The following is a 21,597-nucleotide window of genomic DNA, read 5'->3' on the forward strand; positions in this document are numbered from 1 at the left end:
GACATTGTGCAGTTAGTTATACAGGTACCATTCTGGCTGATCAGGTAGTCAACAGATTTGACAATGTGCAATCAGTTCTAGAAGGAATGGTTATGATTGTTAAGGTAGTTAATGAATTTGGCAGTGTGCAGTCAGTTATGCAGGTATCAAGCATAACCATACCTTCTACAAGTGATTGCACACTGTCAAATTCATTGTCTTCCTTATCAAACATAACTATACCTGTCATCAGTTATACATGTATGGTTATGATTGGTCAGTTATTCAATGAATTTGACAATGTGCAATCAGTTAGAGAGGTATCATTATGTTCCATCAGGTAGTCAATTAATTTGGCAGTGTGCATTCAGTTATATCAGGTGTGATTCTGATTGATAGAGTACAATCACATATAGAAGGTAAGGTTATGATTGATCAGATAGTCAATGAATTTAGCAGTCTGCAATCAATTATACAGGTATGGTCCTGATTGGTAAGGAAGCCAATGAATTTGACAGTGTGCATTGCCACAATGGTGTTGCTGAATGCTAAACATGCCACAATAGTGTTGCTCAATGCTAAACAATGTCAAAGAATCCAGCACTGCAAAACTGTTGTACTATTCCCCCAAAATCATAAAATAACATGTAACTACTGAGTTTTACTTTTATGAGTTGTTTTTCATTATTTCCTCAGAAAATAAGAATGGTACAAAGATTGTAATTTTTGATTAACTTTCTTTCTTATCTGAATTTTCCACCTAGTTTCTCTCCTTTTGGGAATTTTCAGGTCTAAGCTGGAAAAGTACAAACATTTGTTATATGCTTTAATTTGGTCTAGTGGTTTTTGAGAAGGTGAGAAAAGCAACTGTTGACTGATGATAGTTGACTCATGTACGCAAGATGGATACATGGCCATTACATAAGCTCACTTGACTTTATGGTAAGATGCTATTGTTGAAAGAAAGCAATTTTTCTGACACAGTTACATGGCATGTGACTTCAAAACAAAAAACACTAGCCCTGACTCCAATTCCATCAGCCCCAACTCCAATACCACCAGTTCTGACTCCAATTTCATCAGCCCCAACTCAGATTCCATCTACTCAAAAGAACACTATTTTTTTTTACAATAATTTTGACAAAAGGTTGAAATGAATGTAATTAAAACACGAAAATAAATAAACAAGGTCATATTAAATTAACTCATGTGGTTATTAACCTCTCAAAATATTTAACTTAAAGCAATGTTTTCCTCCATGCTCTGTCAAAGTGATACTTATACACTGTATCAGCTGTGCTGATATTCGTTGGCATTTGAAACATCTTTCTTTGAATAGAACTGCTCAAATATATTTCAGACACAGGCTCAGGCCACGTTGCTTAAAAACAGAATCACATGCCCCAGCTTAAAATTCACTTTGCATGACAAGGCAATATTCTTTTACTCTTAAAACAACTCTTGACTATTTTCTTATTGGCAAAAGTTTGTTTCAGTATGTAAATGGCTACCAAGTCTTTGCAAATCAGGATACTTTAGAGTATAGTAACTTCTCTGTCCCAGTCGCAAGGTATTCCGACTCTCCCCATATATCCTTCCCTTCATTGTACACAGCTGACACACGAAGGCTTATCTAGTACCAACTAGAGGTTGACAAAGGAATAAATGAATTATTATATTCCATCACGTTAAGTCAAAAACAAATAGAAGAATTAAATAATACACCAGTGGTTATTATAAAAGAGGCTGCAATACACAATATCCTTAAAAGGACTAATAATCCATTTATAAAACCTTACTGGTCAAAGAATGTCCATGAAGCACATGAAAGGGCTAGACAGTTTAGAAGGATATGGATTGTAAATGGGAGACCCAGGGGGCTAAGGTATGTCACCTACAAACACTATAAGGATGCCAAGAGAGAATTTTAACAAATTCAAGAGTAGGCTATAAACACATACGAAGATATAGATGAAGCAGCAGAGCTAGATATCAGAAACTCTAAAAGCTGTTTCAAACTAAAATTTTATGGAGAAACAGCATCCAGTCCACAAGAGATAGCTAACTTATTTGCCAGATACTTTAAACACCTATAAACCCCAGTGAATACTTCATTCAGTACTACATTCAATAAACCTACGATGAATAAAAAACCAATCTTCAAGACTCCATTCTGAATGCAGATTTTATATTTGATGAAATAGCATCATCCATAAAACAACTTAAGCTATGTAAAGCGCTTGGGATGGATGGTGTAGATAATGACCACATAAGATATGGGGGCCAAAAACTTATAGAAGCTATTACAAATTTAATCAATGCAATTCTTAAACAATGTAATATACCATCTGACTGGAAAGTCATCATAATTGTGCCAATCTGTGAATATGGAGGAAAGTGTAAAAATACCTTGACAACTATAAGGATGTATCTTTACTACATGCTTGGTATAAACTTTTTGAAAAATGTGTATACATTAGACTTGATTAATGGTACAAAACCAAAATGCTGAAATTGTTAAATTTTCCTATACTCAACAGCAGGGCTTCCAAAAGGGATTGAACTGCATAGCAGCATCGTTTATCTTACCTGAAGCTATCTTTGCTAACCTGGAATTAGAATTGAAAATCTATGCCACATTTGTGAACATAAGGAAGTTGTTTGACACTTTATGGCATGAAGGCATTTTCACAAAGCTTTTCCTATTGGGAATTTCTGGCAAACTCCTCACTGTTATTATAGAATCATTGTTACTATATATGGCACTAAATCTGAACCTATACCAATCTGACAAGGTGTCCGACAAGGCGGAGTGCTTTCCACACTTCTGTATCTGGTATATAATAATGATTTGTTAAATCTGTTAGAAGATTCCAAATCAGGAATAATTGGAGGATCAATTTCTGCTGGGAACCCTGCATTGGCTGATGATATCACCCCTCATAATGACAACCCCTGCTCATTTACAAGCAATGATTGATATCGCTCACTTGTACTCGGTAAACTGGAATATTAAAATCAATGAAAACAGGAGTTGCATTATCATCTTCAAATGAAACAGACAGAAGAAAGATTGCAACTTTAAGTGGAGAATTTGCCCACACTTGTTCTGATTTCCCAAACAACCGAACACATAGATATCCCTATGAGCGCTAACATGAGCTGCATAGCAAAAGTGGAAAAGGTATGTACAAAAGGAAGAAAATCAGTATATTCCTTTCTAGTGATCAGGAAAACAGAATGTAAATTAAATCCCTTAACCACAGCAAGTCTATATAAGAAAACTGTTATTCTAACAGAGCTTTATGGTTGCAAGGTTTGGTCAAAGATTGGATCAAAAGGCATTCAAAGATTAGATGTATTTGAGCATCAATGTGTTAAGCACATTCTAAAATTTCCTTGCAAGACCAGGTCTGCAATGAGCGAAACATGCTTTGACTCAACCAAATTGACCCTGAAATTGAAAAAAGAAGACTATATTTCCTTTGAAAATTAAGTCATATGCCTGAGAATATTTTTAATGAGATTGTACACCTTTCTTTGCAGGAATGACTGTATGAAACAAATGGAATTTCTTCCTGATATACACCTCTCCCTTGATAACTCATGCACAATGGGGTCCACAAACATAGACCACACAATAAGCGAGGTGCAAGTTGCAGAGGGACCTCCAAATATTGAGAAAAAAATTGCTTCGACAGCGAGAAAACCATGGGGGGGAGGGGCATTAGGGAACTGGGCTGTTTATTGACTAAATCCTCATTTTATAATCACGTCGCTAATAATTTTTAATAACATGCTTTTTCTAATGAAGTTGTTCGTTATTCTGTTTAAATAAAATTTATTTTCAAAATGTCCAATATATGAAAGATCGTTTTAACTGGTTTCAGCAACCATCACGTGTATGCAAAAAAATCTGTATTACGTCACTGCTTTCTGTTTTCTTGATGAGTCTGGTTCCCGCAGAGGTGTTTAATATTATCCTGCCAAATCGGGAGTTCACAGAGCAGGGAACTAGACTAACTGTTGATACACCACCAAACAAGACTCCTTTCTTCCAAAAACAAGTGACAATTATTTCGTGAGACAATCATCTACGTCAAAACTCAATTTTTGTATTGTTCAATTAGTACAATATTGATGTTGTGATTTCATTGGATGTAATAATGAAACTTCTTATCATCCTTGAGGATATCTCTAAGTGCCGGTTCAAGAATTCTCTGAAACTCGCTTGCCCACAATGGTCCGTATCTGTGAAATCAAGCTCTTTATTTTACAAAGTATTCATTTTGCTTGGCTGCCTTGTTATCTTCGATCACAGTTATGAAATGGTTAATTTAAGGTAGTTTATGTTACCTACCCATAACATTTATAAGTGTTCGATTGATCAAATGAAGTGAGTTCACCCGACATATGACTGGGGCCGCTAGATTTTAAATTTGTTGGATTTTCATGCCTTTTAACTTTTCTTTTATTCCACCTCCTTTATTTGATTCAAAAGACATAATCAACATGATAATACAAAGGAGGCCAGCTTTTAATTCAGTGCAACAATACAAGAAATACTTCCGGAAGTCAGTTATTAAAACACGGTTGGCACTTAATTAGGTTCTTAGAGAAATGCTCAATCAGACATATTTGTTATGGTAGATTTTCAAGTCAATAGCCGTATTAGATGTCAGACTTGCAACATTTTCATTTAAAACCCACAAAACTTCATGTGTCTTCTGGTGAAAATGTAATGTTGATATGACCATCCATTCAGAAGAAGTAGCGTTAACAAGATATATGGCTGCTACCAGTATATATGAGGTCAGATGGGCATCATTTTCCATTAGGACCAACTTGACATCAAATTCCCATTCATGAAAATCCCATGTTGATACGACCATCTAGTGACAACAAACAGCAATAGCAAGATTTTCAAGAGGGCTGCTATTGTAGCCTTACTGGTTGAATGAATACCACCATTTTTAATTTAGGACCAACTAGACCTTGGGATGAATGTGTAACATTTCATAGTAATCATTCATGCACAACCTTACGCTGATGAATGGAAAGATGACTGTTGTCACGTTTGCCTGCCCACGATTACGTAAGTCAGGAACAAAGGAATGGGTTAGCGCAATGAGTATGTCGACCCTACACTGTTACGGCGATTTTGTTTGTACAAGAACCCTTCATTAGGTGTTAACACTAGCATATGGATGTTAAAAGCTTTGTTTTAAGAACAAAGGACCCTCGATGCTATTGTAAATCTCTCCACTTGACAGATGGCCTGAGGCATGTCTGTTAAGCTGTACCTACTGGGGGTAGAATTGATATCCAATCAGAACTGAGGAAGGGTGGAGCCATCAATTCGAACCAGAACTTAACAGTCACTTGAACTGATAATGAGTTAGTGATTCGTAAGCTGTCGTACTGGTAAAGCAGAATATATTCACTCCGAGGGATCCACTCGTGATTTGGCAGGAAAACTCTTAGTACATTCTAAGGACAGAAAGCTTCGTAAATGTCAGTGAGTTATTTGCTCGATTGTTGCAGAATGTTACGGCATTGTAATTGTAATTAAGTGCAGTATGCATATTTACTTACTAGAATCGTTAGCACATAGAATTACCCTTGTATTGTTTAATTTACTTGAGAAATGAGCTATGATTATGTAGATTGCTCGCTCGGCAGGATTAATATTGTATTTCGCTGTTTAGTTACTTCGTAGTAATATAGTATATTTATTCATGTGATATTTTAGATTTTGCCATTGTGAATTAAATGGTAGCTTGTAAAATGGTTGCAGTGTGTAAATTTAAATAATATGGATATTTGAATAATTGTGTACACTTGTGGGAGTGTAATGTACAGAAATGTGTTGGATTTTTGTGATATTGTTGAGAATAATGAGGTGCCACCATCTTGTATGACACTGGGTGTAGCGTTCCAGCCCTTGTCGACAAGAAATACGTGAAGCCCGAAGATTACACAGGGGAGGTAATCGAAGTTCAGTATGCGAACAGTGCGCGTGACTCGTTGCCAGTGGCTGTCATTGACCTCGATTCACCGTACGTGAAGGGGAAAATTGAAGCTGCATGCTTGGATGGTCTATCACATGACATCATACTGGGATGTCAATATTTGTTGCCTCAACCAAACCCCGAAACCTGCACAGCGATGCCGATGAGTGCTGTGGAAACCAGGTCCAAGAGTCGTCAGACGGAAGCGATGCCGATAGAAGTTACGTCGACACCAGTCAGTAACGTTCTTCCGGCAGAGTTGAGGAAACTGCAACAGGAAGACGCAACTCTGGCGCGGTTGCACAAATATGCTGCAGCAGGAACAGAGAAAGAGACTCCAAATGGCGCGGTGAAGTTTGAGTACAAGAAGGGAATCTTGTATCACCACGCCAGGAAAGGCCGTGAACACTTTAGGCAAGTTGTCGTGTTGAAAGAGAAGCGAGGCAAAGTGTTAAAACTCGTGCAGGAAAGTCTCCTGGGAGGACACCTGGGAATTGCTAAGACGTGTGACCATCTTATCAAAGAATTCTACTGGCCAGGGGTCCAGGGAGATGTCAAACGGTTCTGTCTCTCCTGTGACAAGTGTCAGAGAATGGCAAAGAAAACGGATCATCGACCCTTCCCCTTGGGGAGTACACCCATTATCGATGAACCATTTCGATGCGTTGCGATGGACTTAATCGGACAGATAAAACCTGCGTCGTCACACGTGAATTGGTATATTTCACGTACGGCAGTCGGAAATTGTCTGCTGCCGAGAAGAACTGCTCCATATCAGACAGAGAATGCCTAGGAATCGTGTTTGGAATATTACGGTTCAAGCGGTAATTATACGGACGCAGGTTCATATTGGAAACTGACCACCAACCTCTCGCCTATCTTGCGCAGGCGAAATTGTTGAATGGACACTTGATGCGATGGTCGCTGTTCTTACAGCAGTACCAGATGCAGATTAGATACGTGAAAGGAACCGAGAAAGTAGGCGCTGATTTCATGAGTCGGAGCGCTGAAATGTCATAGATCGCTTTGTAGATAACCGTATGTTGTGTGTATATTCGTGTCCGTAGTCAGCGTGTAGTGTCGCTCTAATTTTGTTATTTTATTACGCGCATTTGCATTTCAAGCAATTTGTTGAATAAAATCCCGATTTTATTCTCAAGCGTGGGGGGATTGTCACATTTGCCTGCCCGCGATTATGTAAGTCAGGAACAAAAGAATGGGTTAGCGCAATGAGTATGTCGACCCTACACTGTTACGGCGATTTTGTTTGTACAAGAACCCTTCGTTAGGTGTTAACACTAGCATATGGATGTTAAAAGCTTTGTTTTAAGAACAAAGGACCCTCGATGCTATTGTAAATCCCTCCGCTTGACAGATGGCCTGAGGCATGTCTGTTAAGCTTGACCGACTGGGGGTAGAATTGATATCCAATCAGAACTGAGGAAGGGTGGGGCCATCAATTTGAACCAGAACTTAACAGTCACTTGAACTGGTAACGAGTTAGTGATTCGTAAGCCATCATACTGGTAAAGCAGAATATACTCACTCTGAGGGAGCCACTTGTGATTTGGCGGGAAAACTCTTAGTACATTCTAAGGACAGAAAGCTTCGTAATGGTCAGTGAGTTATTTGCTCGATTGTTGCAGAATGTTACGGCATTGTAATTGTAATTAAGTGCAGTATGTATATTTACTTACTAGAATCGTTAGCACGTAGAATTACCCTTGTATTGTTTAATTTACATGCGTACTTGAGAAATGAGCTACGATTATGTAGATTGCTCGCTCGGCAGAATTAATATTGTATTTTGCTATTTAGTTACTTCGTAGTAATATAGTATATTTATTCATGTGATATTTTAGATTTTGCCATTGTGAATTAAATGGTAGCTTGTAAAATGGTTGCAGTGTGTAAATTTAAATAATATGGATATTTTAATAATTGTGTACACTTGTGGGAGTGTAATGTACAGAAATGCGTTGGATTATTGTGATATTGTTGAGAATAATGAGGTTAAGAAAATATATATATATATATATATTGATGTGACGCAATTTACTGATTTCTGTATGATAAGTAGGATACCGTTCTTATTGCAACATTGTTTTTATAAGAACGTGTGTGTTTTTCGATGTGCATGAATGCGTGACCAAAGATGTAGATAACCTTGATCTGATGATTGAGTGATTGTTGATTTAGTGTGAGCGAGATGGCTAACAAATATGCTAACATCCTTGTGTTTTTCGTAGGAAGCTTTTGGGGACAGAGTAGTGAAGTCCCGAGTCTCAGACAGACAGGATAGAAATAGGTGGAGAACGCCAGAAGGAGAAATAGAGAATAGAATTAGGCGGGGAACAAGCCTCGTTGAAGGAAAGAGAGAAAGAAAAGGAGGAGGAGAAAGGAAGACAAAAGGGGAGGAGGACAGGAAGAATCGGAGAACGCCGGAAGGAGGAAAGCAATTTGTGTAGTAAACTCAGATGAGTAGAAACCAAGTACAGGGGAAAGCCATCTCACACTAAAATCACGTGATGAAATAGGTTGTCACATGGTCGAGAGGAAGCAGACTGTTTGAGAACTTAATATCGTTTAATTTGTATTATGTATTAAATTGTTATTCTTTTTGATTTCACCCTTGTGTTCTTAATAATTTAATTGTCGGTATTGCTGACTGGGGGCTCGGAGCTTTACCTTTCTCTATCACTAATTTCACTTCCTACAAAAACAAGCCAGGGTGGGAATTCCTCAGTAATTCAAATAAATATTGGGAGCATCCCACCCCAACGACTAACAGGGGGTCATATAGAACTTCACAACTGTCAATGGGCCATGCCATAAGCACTTTGATGTATGAACAATTAAGCTAAAAATTATATGATTCGAAGTTAGATTGTGCAGGTTCAAGTACATACAAGAATAAGCACATCTGGTTAGCATTAACTAATCACAAAAATGACATACATGCAATGTGTAATCAGCAGAAAAAATGTAATTCATGGACAATCATTAAACCATGAAATATTGGTCACAGTGACCCTGTTGTTAATGAAAAATGCAGTATTCCTCATGACACCATCAGATACCATGACTTTTATGATAAGTAGTGCATGACTTACATGTTACAGTCACTTAACTTTGACTGAAAAGGGTATTATACATGTATTCCACAAGACACACTTATGTAATTGTGAGTTACAGTGTCTGCTAAAATGACCTGAATCTGAGCTCAATGCAAAGATAAGCAGATCTCATTGAACCATGAACATTTGGGACAGTGATTTAATTCTTACACTTGGAATGAGTACTCCTCATAAGGCAACTATATGCCAAGTTATGTAACTCCAAAAGCATTACAGCTGGAAAAAAATGAGTGTGTGTGAGTCAATTTATTAAAGTAGCTTTAGCAAATTTTCAGTCATATCACTACAATATCTGCAGTGAGGCAGTTTATGGTAATGTCTAGCACTGGGTCACCATGCCACAAACAAGTAGCATCGTGTCCCATGCAGTCACATAATCCTGACACCAGGCCAACCAGCCCTAACACTGACCTCTTGATGCTGAGCACCAAGCCAGGTGGCTCTTAGTACCATTTTTATAAATCGCTGGTATGACTCAGCCAGGGTTCAAACCCACAACCTCCTGCATCTGAGGTAGATGCTGTAACCACTGGGCCCAAAGAAGCACAAATACGAACTAAACATAAAACACAAAGGAAACCAAAATTGCTGGACTATAAAATATAAGTCACACTGACCTACTATTCTATAAATGCTGATGTAATGCACATAATTTATCTAAACATACATTAAATGACTCTGAAGGTATTAATGTCTAGAAAAAGGACATAAACACAAATCTTAACTACAGTACTGATACCCAACATATAGGGCAGATTGGCAGATATCTTTTTCTATTAGCTGGAATTGCTTTTATTTTTATTCATCTGTAAACAAATGTTACTGGATGTCACTGAATAAACTAAAAAGTAAAGCAAATTTATTTCTCATAAATACAGATGGTCAGATAGGTCATGTGATTTAACACATGTTGAAAAAGAAATCTCTCCTAAATCGCATAATGTGTAATGACAATAAAAAAGAGAAATATGATTAAACTATACTATGCTGACTGTCATCGTTTTGTGACTTGTTTATTGTGCATTCTCATACAATCACTATTTTAAAGATCACATGTTATAAAAATGTTGTTTTTGGGGGTATAAAACTAATTTTGATTATCTAATACTTACCTATCACCTAAATGTTTAGATTTACTCTTTCCACAATGAAAAAAACCTCATCCATGCCAGATGCACCATCCTCCTATTTGATAAATTCTCGGAACACATACATCAACCCAGTCAGACTTATCACTGGCACATCAGCTAATTAAAAAAAGTCTCCCCCACCAAAAAGCTACTTTTTAATTCAGTAATATATTACCTGTTTCTATTGCTAAGTTGAATGAGTTTAATAAGGATGGGGCTCTAAGTAAAAAGCGAAACAATACTCATGTTGTAGCACAGCCACTTAACTGTTGTTATAATACTGCTCACTGTTTGTACATCAACAACTGAGCAAGAGAAATATACATTGGCTCTGGTTTGAAAAGGACTGAAGTTAAAAAGAAAAGGTTGTGTATGGTCGACAAAATGCAGCCTTCACCATATCCTAAAATGACAAACGAACGAGATTTGTCCACTAAGTAGTGATAGTCTAACTTCATGTGTTTTATCCCCATGAATAAGAGGTCTCTCTCAGTGAGCAACCGTTAAGCTCTATTGATAGTATGGGCAACATCCAGCTACAGATGGTGAATACTGAAATATCAGTGGAGCCTCTTAAAGGAAGAGATAATCTTATCCTTCCTTTACATTTTCCTTTGGCACTCCTAAAAGCTGTGTAACTTAAGGGCCTAAATGGGCAAGAGATACAACTGAAATTGCCGATCAGAGTTGACAAACACAACTTGGGAAGCAGAATCCTAATTACATTTGAATTGTAACATACCTCCTCTATTTTGTCAAAACCTATAAACCAATTGAAAGATTCAATCTTAGCAACAGCAAGTGAGACACTAGCCTATGCTGCTCAAAGTACATAATAAGGTATGTCGATGGAGGATCTGTGCCAATGGAAATACAACTGGAGATGAAATTAGATCTGATTTAATTACTGGGTTGTAAATAGGTCTCAACTGAGTCACTAACTGCAGGTGTCCCTAGGTATGCCATTCCCTTCATTTCTTGGCCAAGGGGAAGGAGATCATTAGTACTCATCACTTATTTCTCACCCATGCAACAGAGAAATCTGTTTTGCTAACTTTACTTTTTCTATTCCAGTTTGGTTATCTCTGGCCGGTTGTCTCAGTCATAGTGTCTATGTGCTAGGAACCACTTTTAAAAAGAAACCCTTGATGTCTTCTGCTGTGCCTGACCGAGTTTTTAAAAAATCCAAAGAACAACAACAACAACAGGTATACATACATGCCAATGCCTGGTGAGGAAAAAGTGTAATCGAAGTTAACAAAAAGAGTAATCCTAACAGAAAAAGAGCAATCCACATATAACATGATAAAAATTCAATGAGCACATGTATAAAATGATTTATTTATCCTTCTGGACTTTTAACATCAATTACTGCTTCAAGTTTTTGTATATAACACTTTGAGCTTTAAAAAACAACAGACTCTCATATTGCATTACAAAACACTCTGTGCCAGCTGAGACTATAAAAGTTTTGCACACCAGTAGTACACTATGTGCTGGGTTACAGAGCCTGGATCTGAATTTAGATTTACTTTTGTTAACAATGCTGAACAATCTCTCACAGTCAGCATTAGAATGGTACAGAACCAATATTCCTTTCATAACCTGACCAAGAAGAGGAAATTTATATCTTCCTGTTATTGGGTCTTTAGCTGGGAAAAAATATAAACTCTGTCTGCATAAAGTAAATTGTCAGGAAGAGTGCCAACTTGATACTTCAGGAGTTCTCCTTCTAATTTATCAACAGCCTTTCCTGCAGCATGGTGCATCATATGACAGAGACAACCTGATATGAACAATGATGGAGACATTTTTCAAAATATAGTATGCAACTTCTTTATGAATTCCAGTCGTCACTGATGCAGTATCAGCTGAAAACCCCATACAGTTCTGCCAACTTATATTTATTCAAAGCATTATCAAGCAAATAAAAAATTATTTTCTCCAGTGAAATCTACTGTTAATTCTAGTTATGAAAGAAGAGCACTCTGACTTTGCCCTTTTTGTTGTCTGTCTCTTACACAGACTGGGGACAACTTTTTGTCATCATAATCACTATTCCTGTCTGTTGCAATACTAAATGGATCAATTTTCATAGCTTCTGCAATTTTAAGTGAAGTATCTTCTGCTAAACACCTAACAATATTAGATGATTTTGTTCTTGCACATGCATATTTTCTGCAACTTTGGAATCAGGAAACATCTGTTTGAACAAAGGACCAACATAGTCTTCTACCGCTAGGGGTAGTCCATGTTCTTTTAAGAACTCAGTATATAGCACCTCTGCATTTATAAAATTTGTGTCCACAATATAGTTCTGCTGTAAGAAAAGATGTTACCTTAGTACTGGAGTTAGTAAAGTGATCTAATTCAAGGTTTCTTTGTTTTAACACCACCAATATTAAAATCCTTTCCACACAGCCTGCAAGGGGCATGAAGCTGCTCTAGAATGGAATGCTGAAATATGTGTGATGTGATGTGATTTGGATTTTTAACGTAGCTTTAACAATTTTTCAGTCATATCGCTACTATGTCTGCAGTGTGGCAGTTTATAGTGATGTCTAGCACTGGGGCATCATGCTGCAGACATGTAGCATGATGTCCCACCCAGTCACATTATCCTGACACCGGGCCGACCAGTCCTAACACTAACCTCTTAATACTGAGTCCCAAGGAATGCTGAAATATGTAATTCATGTATTCCTCTCTGAATCGAATTTTCATCTTTTCAATCCATCTGTGAAATTATTTGAAAAACATTTTTTGCTCTAACACATGCATCAACTAGTATAAATCCAACTTGACTTTTAGTGCCAAATACCTACAGACTGGTTCTGTACCAGATATGAATTTGAACAAAGAATCTGCGAGCAAAGATTACAAGTTAGAAAACCAGTCTGTTCTCTCCTAACTAAGCCATACAGCTGTTATAAATAGAAACCAAGGTCAAAAGTTTAAAAGTAGAACCAGCCTGTTTCTTGAAAATAGGGCAACTGCTATAAATAACATAATACTGTTAGGAAAGTGCATGTAAGTCTACGGACAAGCATACTCTTATGTCGTAGTTATATAGAAGCTGTCTTTTCTAGAATATGGTCAGTGGGATTAATGGGATGTTAATAAAAATGAGAAAACAAATTATTAATTTTTTTTGGAGGGGGATATACCAAAAACGCATAATCCGAATATATTTACGTGTAATGCATAATTTAGTGAAAAAAACGTGCAATGATTATGCCAAAAGCATAATGGTTGGATGTATGGGTATATAACAAAAAGAAATTCACTCATAAAGCAACATAAGGTCTCTTCAATTTTGATAATAACATACAAAACAGTTTGAGACATACATGCATTCACGAAAGTCTAGCCATTTGATAGAGCTTCAGAGAGGCAATACACATCACTGGCCACACAAAACCAAACTCTTTCCAAGTGTTACTGCAAAAACTGTGCTCCCTTATTTGCTTAGAGACCTGTACTTTTCCATGAAATCCTGCGATGAGATATGCCAACATCTGGGAATATAAATCTAGAGCTTTAGCTTAGTGTGCAATGGCACATCAAGCAAGGGGGGGAGGGGGTCAGAAATGGTGCAGTTTGATATATTTGATTATGTTTGGTGGTATAAAAGTCCATAATGCAAAAGCATTGTTTCTGACATTTTATTTTTCCTCAAACACCTTTGTTTAGTAAGTGAGCTTTATAAAAAATACCAAAAACATCATCTCTCAGGATGCAAGGAAATATCTACCGTTATTATGATACTAAAACACATCCAAGCTGAATAAATAAAATATATTGTTCAACTGAATGCCAATAAAAAATATACTCAGTGAAATCCCATCAACTGTGTATCTCTAAATCTGTTTGTCCACTGCAAGCTATCTTAACATTGGTCCAAGACCATGTGCAAAATGCAAACTCATCACCAAGTCTAGATTTTGTTATCGCAGGAAATTATTCAGCCTACTTGTCATGAAATTTTTGTTCCTGCTTTCTCTTTCTTCATCCTGGTTGCAGATTAGAATCAGGTGATATCATTTTCAGAACAATCCAAGAGCTAAAAAAGTAGATGACTACTTTTGTCAATCAAAAAAGTGAATGACTGAACAAAAACAATAAGGGATAAAAGATTTAAATATGACCAATGATAATGAAGGATTTAATATTCGACCAGTAGAACTGAGGGGTTTCTATCTGCTCCATTGCTCTGATGTTTTCTTTACTGGCACATATATTTCAAAGAAGAGAAGTCTGGTTCAAGATACAAAAGTGCCATATGATTTCACATATTTTTGAAGGCAGACATATTGGAAATTGTCAAGCTTTTATGTGGAACTCGGAGTTTGCTTGAAAGGATGGCCCAATTCTTTGAACTGCTCTGAACAAATCAGAGGAGTTGACAACTCTTTGAATACTATGGCAGGAATTAGACTGTGCTGAATAGGTTCTCAGATTCCATGAATGTAGTCTTAAGAGTTTCCAATATGAAATATGAGGAGCTCCATGGACAACACCATTTCTCCAGATAATGCTTCCTTAACATCTCTGACACAGCCTCCAGTAGCCATTGCAAAGCAACATTTTATTACACTTCTCCATTAAGAACACTGACAGAAGTTGCTCAGGACAGATGCTATAGTCATGGCTTCAACTCTAAACCACTGATTGATTTAACAGAGAGGCAAGCAAACAACCTGACGACATACCTCTTGTGAAGCTGCAGCATCCAAGAGGTGGGTTATGGGATGGGGGCAGGGGATGGACACATTTGTAGATTTATAGCCCTGTCAAATGGCCTCATCTCTTCCACTTTAACTATCTGAGATGCCAGGTGGTATAGTTTGGAGAGTCCAAAATCAGCATGTGCACACTCTCCTCTGATGATTATCAGCAAATAATCTGCTATGACAGACAAGGCATTATCATCCTATCCCACACTGGGATATAGGTGTTATGTATATTTAGTCTGTATTGTATGCTTGACCTTTTGTTCACAACACCATGATTGACGTTATAGGTTTGGCCAATCAAACTTTTGCACTTTTTTAAAAGATGCTTACTTCTATCTGAGTTCAAGGCTTAACCTTATTTACAAACTTTCTGTTCCAGAAGCAAACTTGTTTAGAATTTGGTGGAAACGTCCATTGGAAACTTAGGTTTTCCAGAAATGTAACTGTGTCTTAGGTCAATGCATATGGAAAACCATCCCACTCTGACCAGTACCCCAAATTTTTTCCCAATCATCTGGAACACAAGATGTCAGTAGTGAGATCTTTATTGCACCAGACTCACTCACTAGTCCCTGCTGAGATGGATCAGAATGAAGAAGTAGAGCATGCAAACTCTGCACTAAACGGATATCCAGAGTGGATTTTCAAATTTCCAAATAAGAAGAAATTAATGCCCAAATAAAGCCAACATCAGCATCCATCTGCAGTAGATCAGAAGTCCTGGTTAGAGTATTCACAAAACGTGGGATTAATATATATCAGATCATACAATTCTTTAAAAAAAAAAACAAGCAACACGTGAGGGACAAAACAGAAAATATTTTTACATGTGTGATTTGTCAAATCAAATATAGTCATTGTGAGAATTTGTGAAACAGGCGAGTGTCAGAAACAACGGTTAAGGAACACATCAGTAAAGAGTCGTGACATATAATACATGAACATTGTAGTATTATGGGACATTCCATCATTCTGAATCAGAACAAGGCAATCACATCTGAGAACAGCACATGGAAAAGAAAGGTGAACAACGAAAATGAAATACGACAGTGGAGGTCAACACTAAACAGCGATAAAGGGCTTGAATTAATACCCATCTACGTGAGTCTCCTCATATCACATTGCCATTATAAGTCACGTGATTAAGTGGTCACTAATGAACTCAGCATGATATTGCCAATAAATATGAACTCCAAAATATTTATGCTCTGACTAAGGGAAAATTCTAATAACAATATAATCTTGTATTCCTATATAATCTGAGAGGAATCATTTATTTAAATTGTTCATTAGAATTAAAAAGTGCTTACAGGCTTTTTGGACTATAAGTCTGTTTTGGGGATTATTGAGATTTTATTCAAAGACATTCTGTATTACATGACTGTGGGTGTCTGTGTGTGTGATTTGGATTCCTAACGTAGGTTTAACAATTCTGCAGTCATATTGCTACGATGTCTGCAGTGTGACAATTTATAGTGATGTCTAGCACTGGGGCATCATGCCGCAGACATGTAGCATGATTTCCCACCCAGTCACCTTATCCTAAGACCAGGCCAACCAGTCCTAACACTAACCTCTTAATGCTGAGTGCCAAGCGAGGCAGCTGTTAGTACCATTTTTGAAAGTCTTTGGTATGACTCAGCCGGGAATTGATCCCACGACCTCCCTAATCTGAGGCGGACGCTATAATCACTTGGCCACCGGAGTGGTTACACATCATTGTGGTGCATTCATGACATTCAGGACTATTGCAATTCATTTGGAACATTTGATACTTTTGGACTTGTCATAGAATATTTAGAACAAGTTCCTTTTAAATTTTCACTTTGTATTCTAAGGAAAACAATTGCAGAATTTTACAAAATTGGTGGCTTTTCTCCTGTTTGTTACTTAGTTTAAGACCACAAAGTTGTAACACAAGAGCATCAGACCAGCAATGATACCTATGTGAGGAAGCTTGGGAAGCACTGACAAAAATGTTTTGTGACTCCTCACAGGCTGTGAGTGAACTGATCTTAACTGGTTCATTGACCAAAGGATGAGATCTTTCCTCATCCCTCCTAGGCCTCTTAGGGGAAGGGGGCAAACTACCTTCCATGATGATCCCTCTTAAGTAATGTGTGGTGGTCTTTGAACCTCAAACCTGTACTTGCATGTAGAACACATCTGTGTCAGAGCATTGTATGTCTCCCTTAACGAAGGTAACTAAACATCCAAAAAAGGGTTGAAAGTGAATATGGTGAAGGAGGGAACATTGATATGATCTTCTTTGTCACTAGCATTCATAAATAATGACTCTGTCCCTGTAGTTGGAAAATTAGGTAATGTGGAGGCTCTGGAGAGTTCAATATGATCCTAACCCCATGCTTAGATTTAGCATGTGTTCTTGATCCTCAGTGCCTGGTGTAAAGTACCCAGTGACCAGTGGCCTGTATTTAGTGATTGCTGATCAGTCAATGGCCAGCCACCAAAAGTCAAAGGTGAACTAGACCTGTTGGAATAACTTTCCATAGAACTAGAATACCTAGAGCAATGCATTACCCTCTTGGAGTTGTGTGAAATGCTTACTGTGTGGCAACAGGTAACTGGAGAATTTTCACATGACCCCGAAGTCTGGGAAAGGAACAACCATAGTCCATAACTGATTGTGTTTCAGATCCAAGTGTGGGGTTCACTTGATTCAAGCAAGCTTATAGCACCAAAAATGGATGCTGTCCTCTTTCTAGAAGGTACACTATATTAACAGGGAGCAATCAATCCTGAGAAGTAGCTGTTACATCACAAGGATGGAGTTATGTAATTCTAAGTGCTTTTTACTTGTTGTGATTGCTTCAGATTGATAATAGAAATTGAAAGTTATGACTGTATACACTTATAAAAGTGACAAAGGAAAAGCGAAAAAGTTTTGTATAACTGAAACATAATTCATTTCCCCAAAATACAAATTGAAATAATTAAAAATAGCTTACAGGATTGTGAATAATATCCTGAATATTCCTAAATGTTTTATCAAGTCCAAAAGTATTGAGTAATCTGAATGAGTTCCAAAGGTATTCCAAAAGAATCACTATGATATAATTCTAAAGTGTTTTTAAATGAAATCACAGTAATTCCATAACAGCTATTAAATATCCAAATGTCTTCAAGTGTGTGTGTGTGTGTGATTTGGTTTTTTTAACTTAGCTTTAACAATTTTCCAGTCATATCGCTACAATTTCAGCAGTGTGGCAGTTTACAGTGATGTCTAGCACTGGAGCATCATGTTGCAGACATGCAGCATCATCTCCCACCCTGTCATATTATCCTGACAATAGGCTGACCAGTCCTAATGCTAACCTCTTAATGCTGAGTGCCTAGCGAGGCAGTTGTTATCACCATTTATACAAGTCTTTAGTATGATTCACCTGGGGTTCAAACTCATGACCTTCCACTGCCGAGGCAGACAGGCTAACCACTAGGTCACCGCAGCAGTCTGTCTTTAAGTGAATTCAAAGTTATTCTAATAAATATAATTCCAAATAATCTGAATATTGTGAGCACTACAATTCCAGAGAATGATTAAATTAAAAAAATGAACCATCTGAATGAATAACTTCCAAGACTGGTGTTTACTACTAAGAATGCCTAATTCTAAGTAACAATTATGAATGCACATTGATCTTATAAATGCACACTGATTGTAATAATACGCTTTGATCCTTAGATAATGCAGACTGCATTAAATAAAATAACTGAATCTAATGCTATGAGCTTTCGTACAAGTGTAAATACAAAACATATAAATGTATAATGTTGAATCAATTCCCAAACCCACTATAAACAGGGAGGATAAGTGGTTTGTTGTATATAAACCACTGAAAAATTATCATTGGCCCATCAGAATTAACTTTCTGATAATTAATGAGTGAAGACTAGACTTTAAATATGAATATCATGCCCTGATGCACTATAAACATTAGTGTAATATTTTTTCTTGAAGAGAGCATGCTTTCCACATCGAAGCTAAGATGCCATATGGAGAGTTTTGCTGGCAATAGTCACTCAGGACTGATTTGTTGGCAGTCAGAGTGCTTGTCACTCTGGACAATTTTGTTGATAGAAGAGGCATTCAATGGGCTTGTCACTCATGAGTTTTATTGGCATTTGCTAGTCACTCAGAATAGTTTTATTGATAATTGGGACAGTTTTAAAGATAGAGTGTGTGTGTGCATGTGTGTGTGTGCATTTGTGTGTTTTAAATTTTTAACATTGCTTTAAAAACAGTTTTCAGGCATATCGCTATCATGTTTGCAGTTTGGCAGTTTATAGTGCTGTATAGCACTATAGCACCATGTCACACACATGTAGCATCATGTCCCACCCAGACACTAGGCTGAACAGTCCTAACACTAACCTCTTAATGCTGAGCACCAAGTGAGGACACTGCTAGTACATTTTTATAAGTCTTTGGTATGACTCAACCAGTGTTCAAACCCTCAACTTCCTAGATGCGAATGACATATAAGACAGTAACTGTTTTTAATGCAATGCTCTAAAAACAAACAAAAATCTAATAATAAAAGAAAAGAGCAAATTCAGACTTTTAAGTTGACTAACCTTGATTTCAGACCCATCCTCACTGTAAGATCTTGGTGTGGCAATGATGTTTAATTGCTCCATAAGCAACAAAATATGCTCTTTGTTTTCATGGAGATTGGGATTATGCTCTTTTGTCCAGATAGCATCTTAAAGTAAGAAAAAATATTAGTAACTTTGGTTGTAAGTTTCAAATATATGCAATTTGCAAGTCAATTCTAAGGAAAAATAATATTTCAAAAATATGGATAAAGACTGCATCTTCCATACATCTAAATTAAAATATAAATAAATGTATTCAAAATATAAAAGATGATAGGTATCTTATGTACAAATACACAGCCACATCTACAACTACGGAATGTGTCATTCATTGTTATGAATATAAGACATTTAAAGAATTGTAATGAATAACATAGTTCCTCAGAAATTTCAAGACACAATTCATGCTATCATATATTATTTTCATCATTGAAAACAAATATTTATTAATTCTTAAATACTAAATACATTATAAATTAGAAACATGGGAGAGGCACTATTCCATTTATGACTAATTCATTGATTGTGGTTTTACAGGAAACAAACACAATATATTGCCACAAAAACGTTTATGACAAATAATTGAAGTATGCAAAATGGTGCATTATCAACCAGTGACAAAAAAAGAAAACAAAATGAAGATAATATATGTAGGATCTTGATCAAAGGTAATGTAAATGGTGTATAAAGAGTATTTAGATAACAGAAGATAAATAAGGGCAACTGAAAGTACACATGATACAAAATAATCACACAAGATATATTTTCAAATAAATGGAAATTTTCTTCAAGAAATTTAAAATCCAAGAATGTGTGTATGAAAATGCTGAAAATTGTAGTAACAATTGTATGTAGGTTGGAGATTACAACAGTGTATTAGAAAGTGCTTCATCCTAGTGTGTACATTACAAGAAACATGGGTGGATTTTCACCCTTTAATAAGGAAGATTGGATTATGTAAGTATGACCAAATTCTAATTTGTGTAATGACTACCTCATACTGGAAGGGTGCCATTTGCCCAAGGAAGGTTTGACCACATGAAGCTTGTTATTGAAGGCATCAAGAAAGAATTTAAGGTATCTTTCATTTCTATATATTTCAGGGTAAAGTATACTGCCCCGATGTCTGCTGGAAATATTAATGCACTATCTGGTAAAACAGGTTTTGTAGTGTGACTTCCACTAATAAAGGCTGCATCCTTTTCACCATATTTTGAGCTGTCAGTTAAGTTGTTATATGTAGAGAGATGTTCCTTGTAAGAATTATGAAAAAAGGAAGCATTTCTCTCCAATGTGTTCCTTCATGTAGAATAAAAAATACTTTGGGTTGTTTTTGAAGCCTAGGAGGTGTTCCTGGCAAAAAGGACATTTGGATTTTTGAAAGGCAATGTTTGTATTGCCAAGGCTGGAGGATAATCTAATGCCAAAGGTTGGAATGACATATGGTTTATTTTTGTACAATGCTTTGTAGTTGAGTTGAAAAACATACAAAAACAGGGTTTAATGTGTTAGATCTTAATTTTAAGGCATATTGTAAATGTGATGTTTCTGTGATGTGACAGAGGTAATATGTTCATATCAGTCTAACGGCTTTAAATTGGGGATGTCTTAAATGCTCCCAAAGAGAGTAGTATTGGTTGACAGTGAACTGAGTCAAGAATTTTTAAATACGACTTTCTCACTGAACCATAAACAATCCAAACAAAGTCCAGTTTGGCTCTAATAAAGGTTCTGTATAGGTTAAGAACAACCTTTTGATCAGCACTTGAGTCAGTGTGCTACTACTTGGAGAAAATCAGTAACATTCAAGCATTTAGCTTTCAATTACCTAATGAGTCAAATAACAGTGATTTTATGTTGAAGACAATACCTGAAAACTTTATTTCCTGAACAACCAGTATAGGTGTTCCATCCAACATGAATTTATGACCATTATTGTGTCTTCATAGCGAGAAAAAATGCATACATACTGTTCTGGATTTTGCGA

The 21,597-nt window shown here is 36.7% G+C and overlaps 1 protein-coding gene across 1 annotated transcript in view; it reads right to left on the reverse strand.

Annotated features, from left to right (window-relative positions):
• The window catches only part of LOC149780157 (putative serine/threonine-protein kinase roco11), a 34,918-nt gene that overhangs the window by 2,799 nt on the left and 10,522 nt on the right, over positions 1–21,597 (reverse strand). The window contains exon 4 of the mRNA XM_089936912.1: positions 19,590–19,717. Coding sequence (XP_089793038.1) covers positions 19,590–19,717 — 128 coding nt within the window. The remainder of the gene's footprint in view (positions 1–19,589; positions 19,718–21,597) is intronic.

The sequence above is a fragment of the Sinohyriopsis cumingii genome, chromosome 16, assembly GCF_028554795.1.
Source record: "Sinohyriopsis cumingii isolate HCF-2022 chromosome 16, ASM2855479v2, whole genome shotgun sequence".
NCBI lineage: Eukaryota > Metazoa > Mollusca > Bivalvia > Unionida > Unionidae > Sinohyriopsis > Sinohyriopsis cumingii.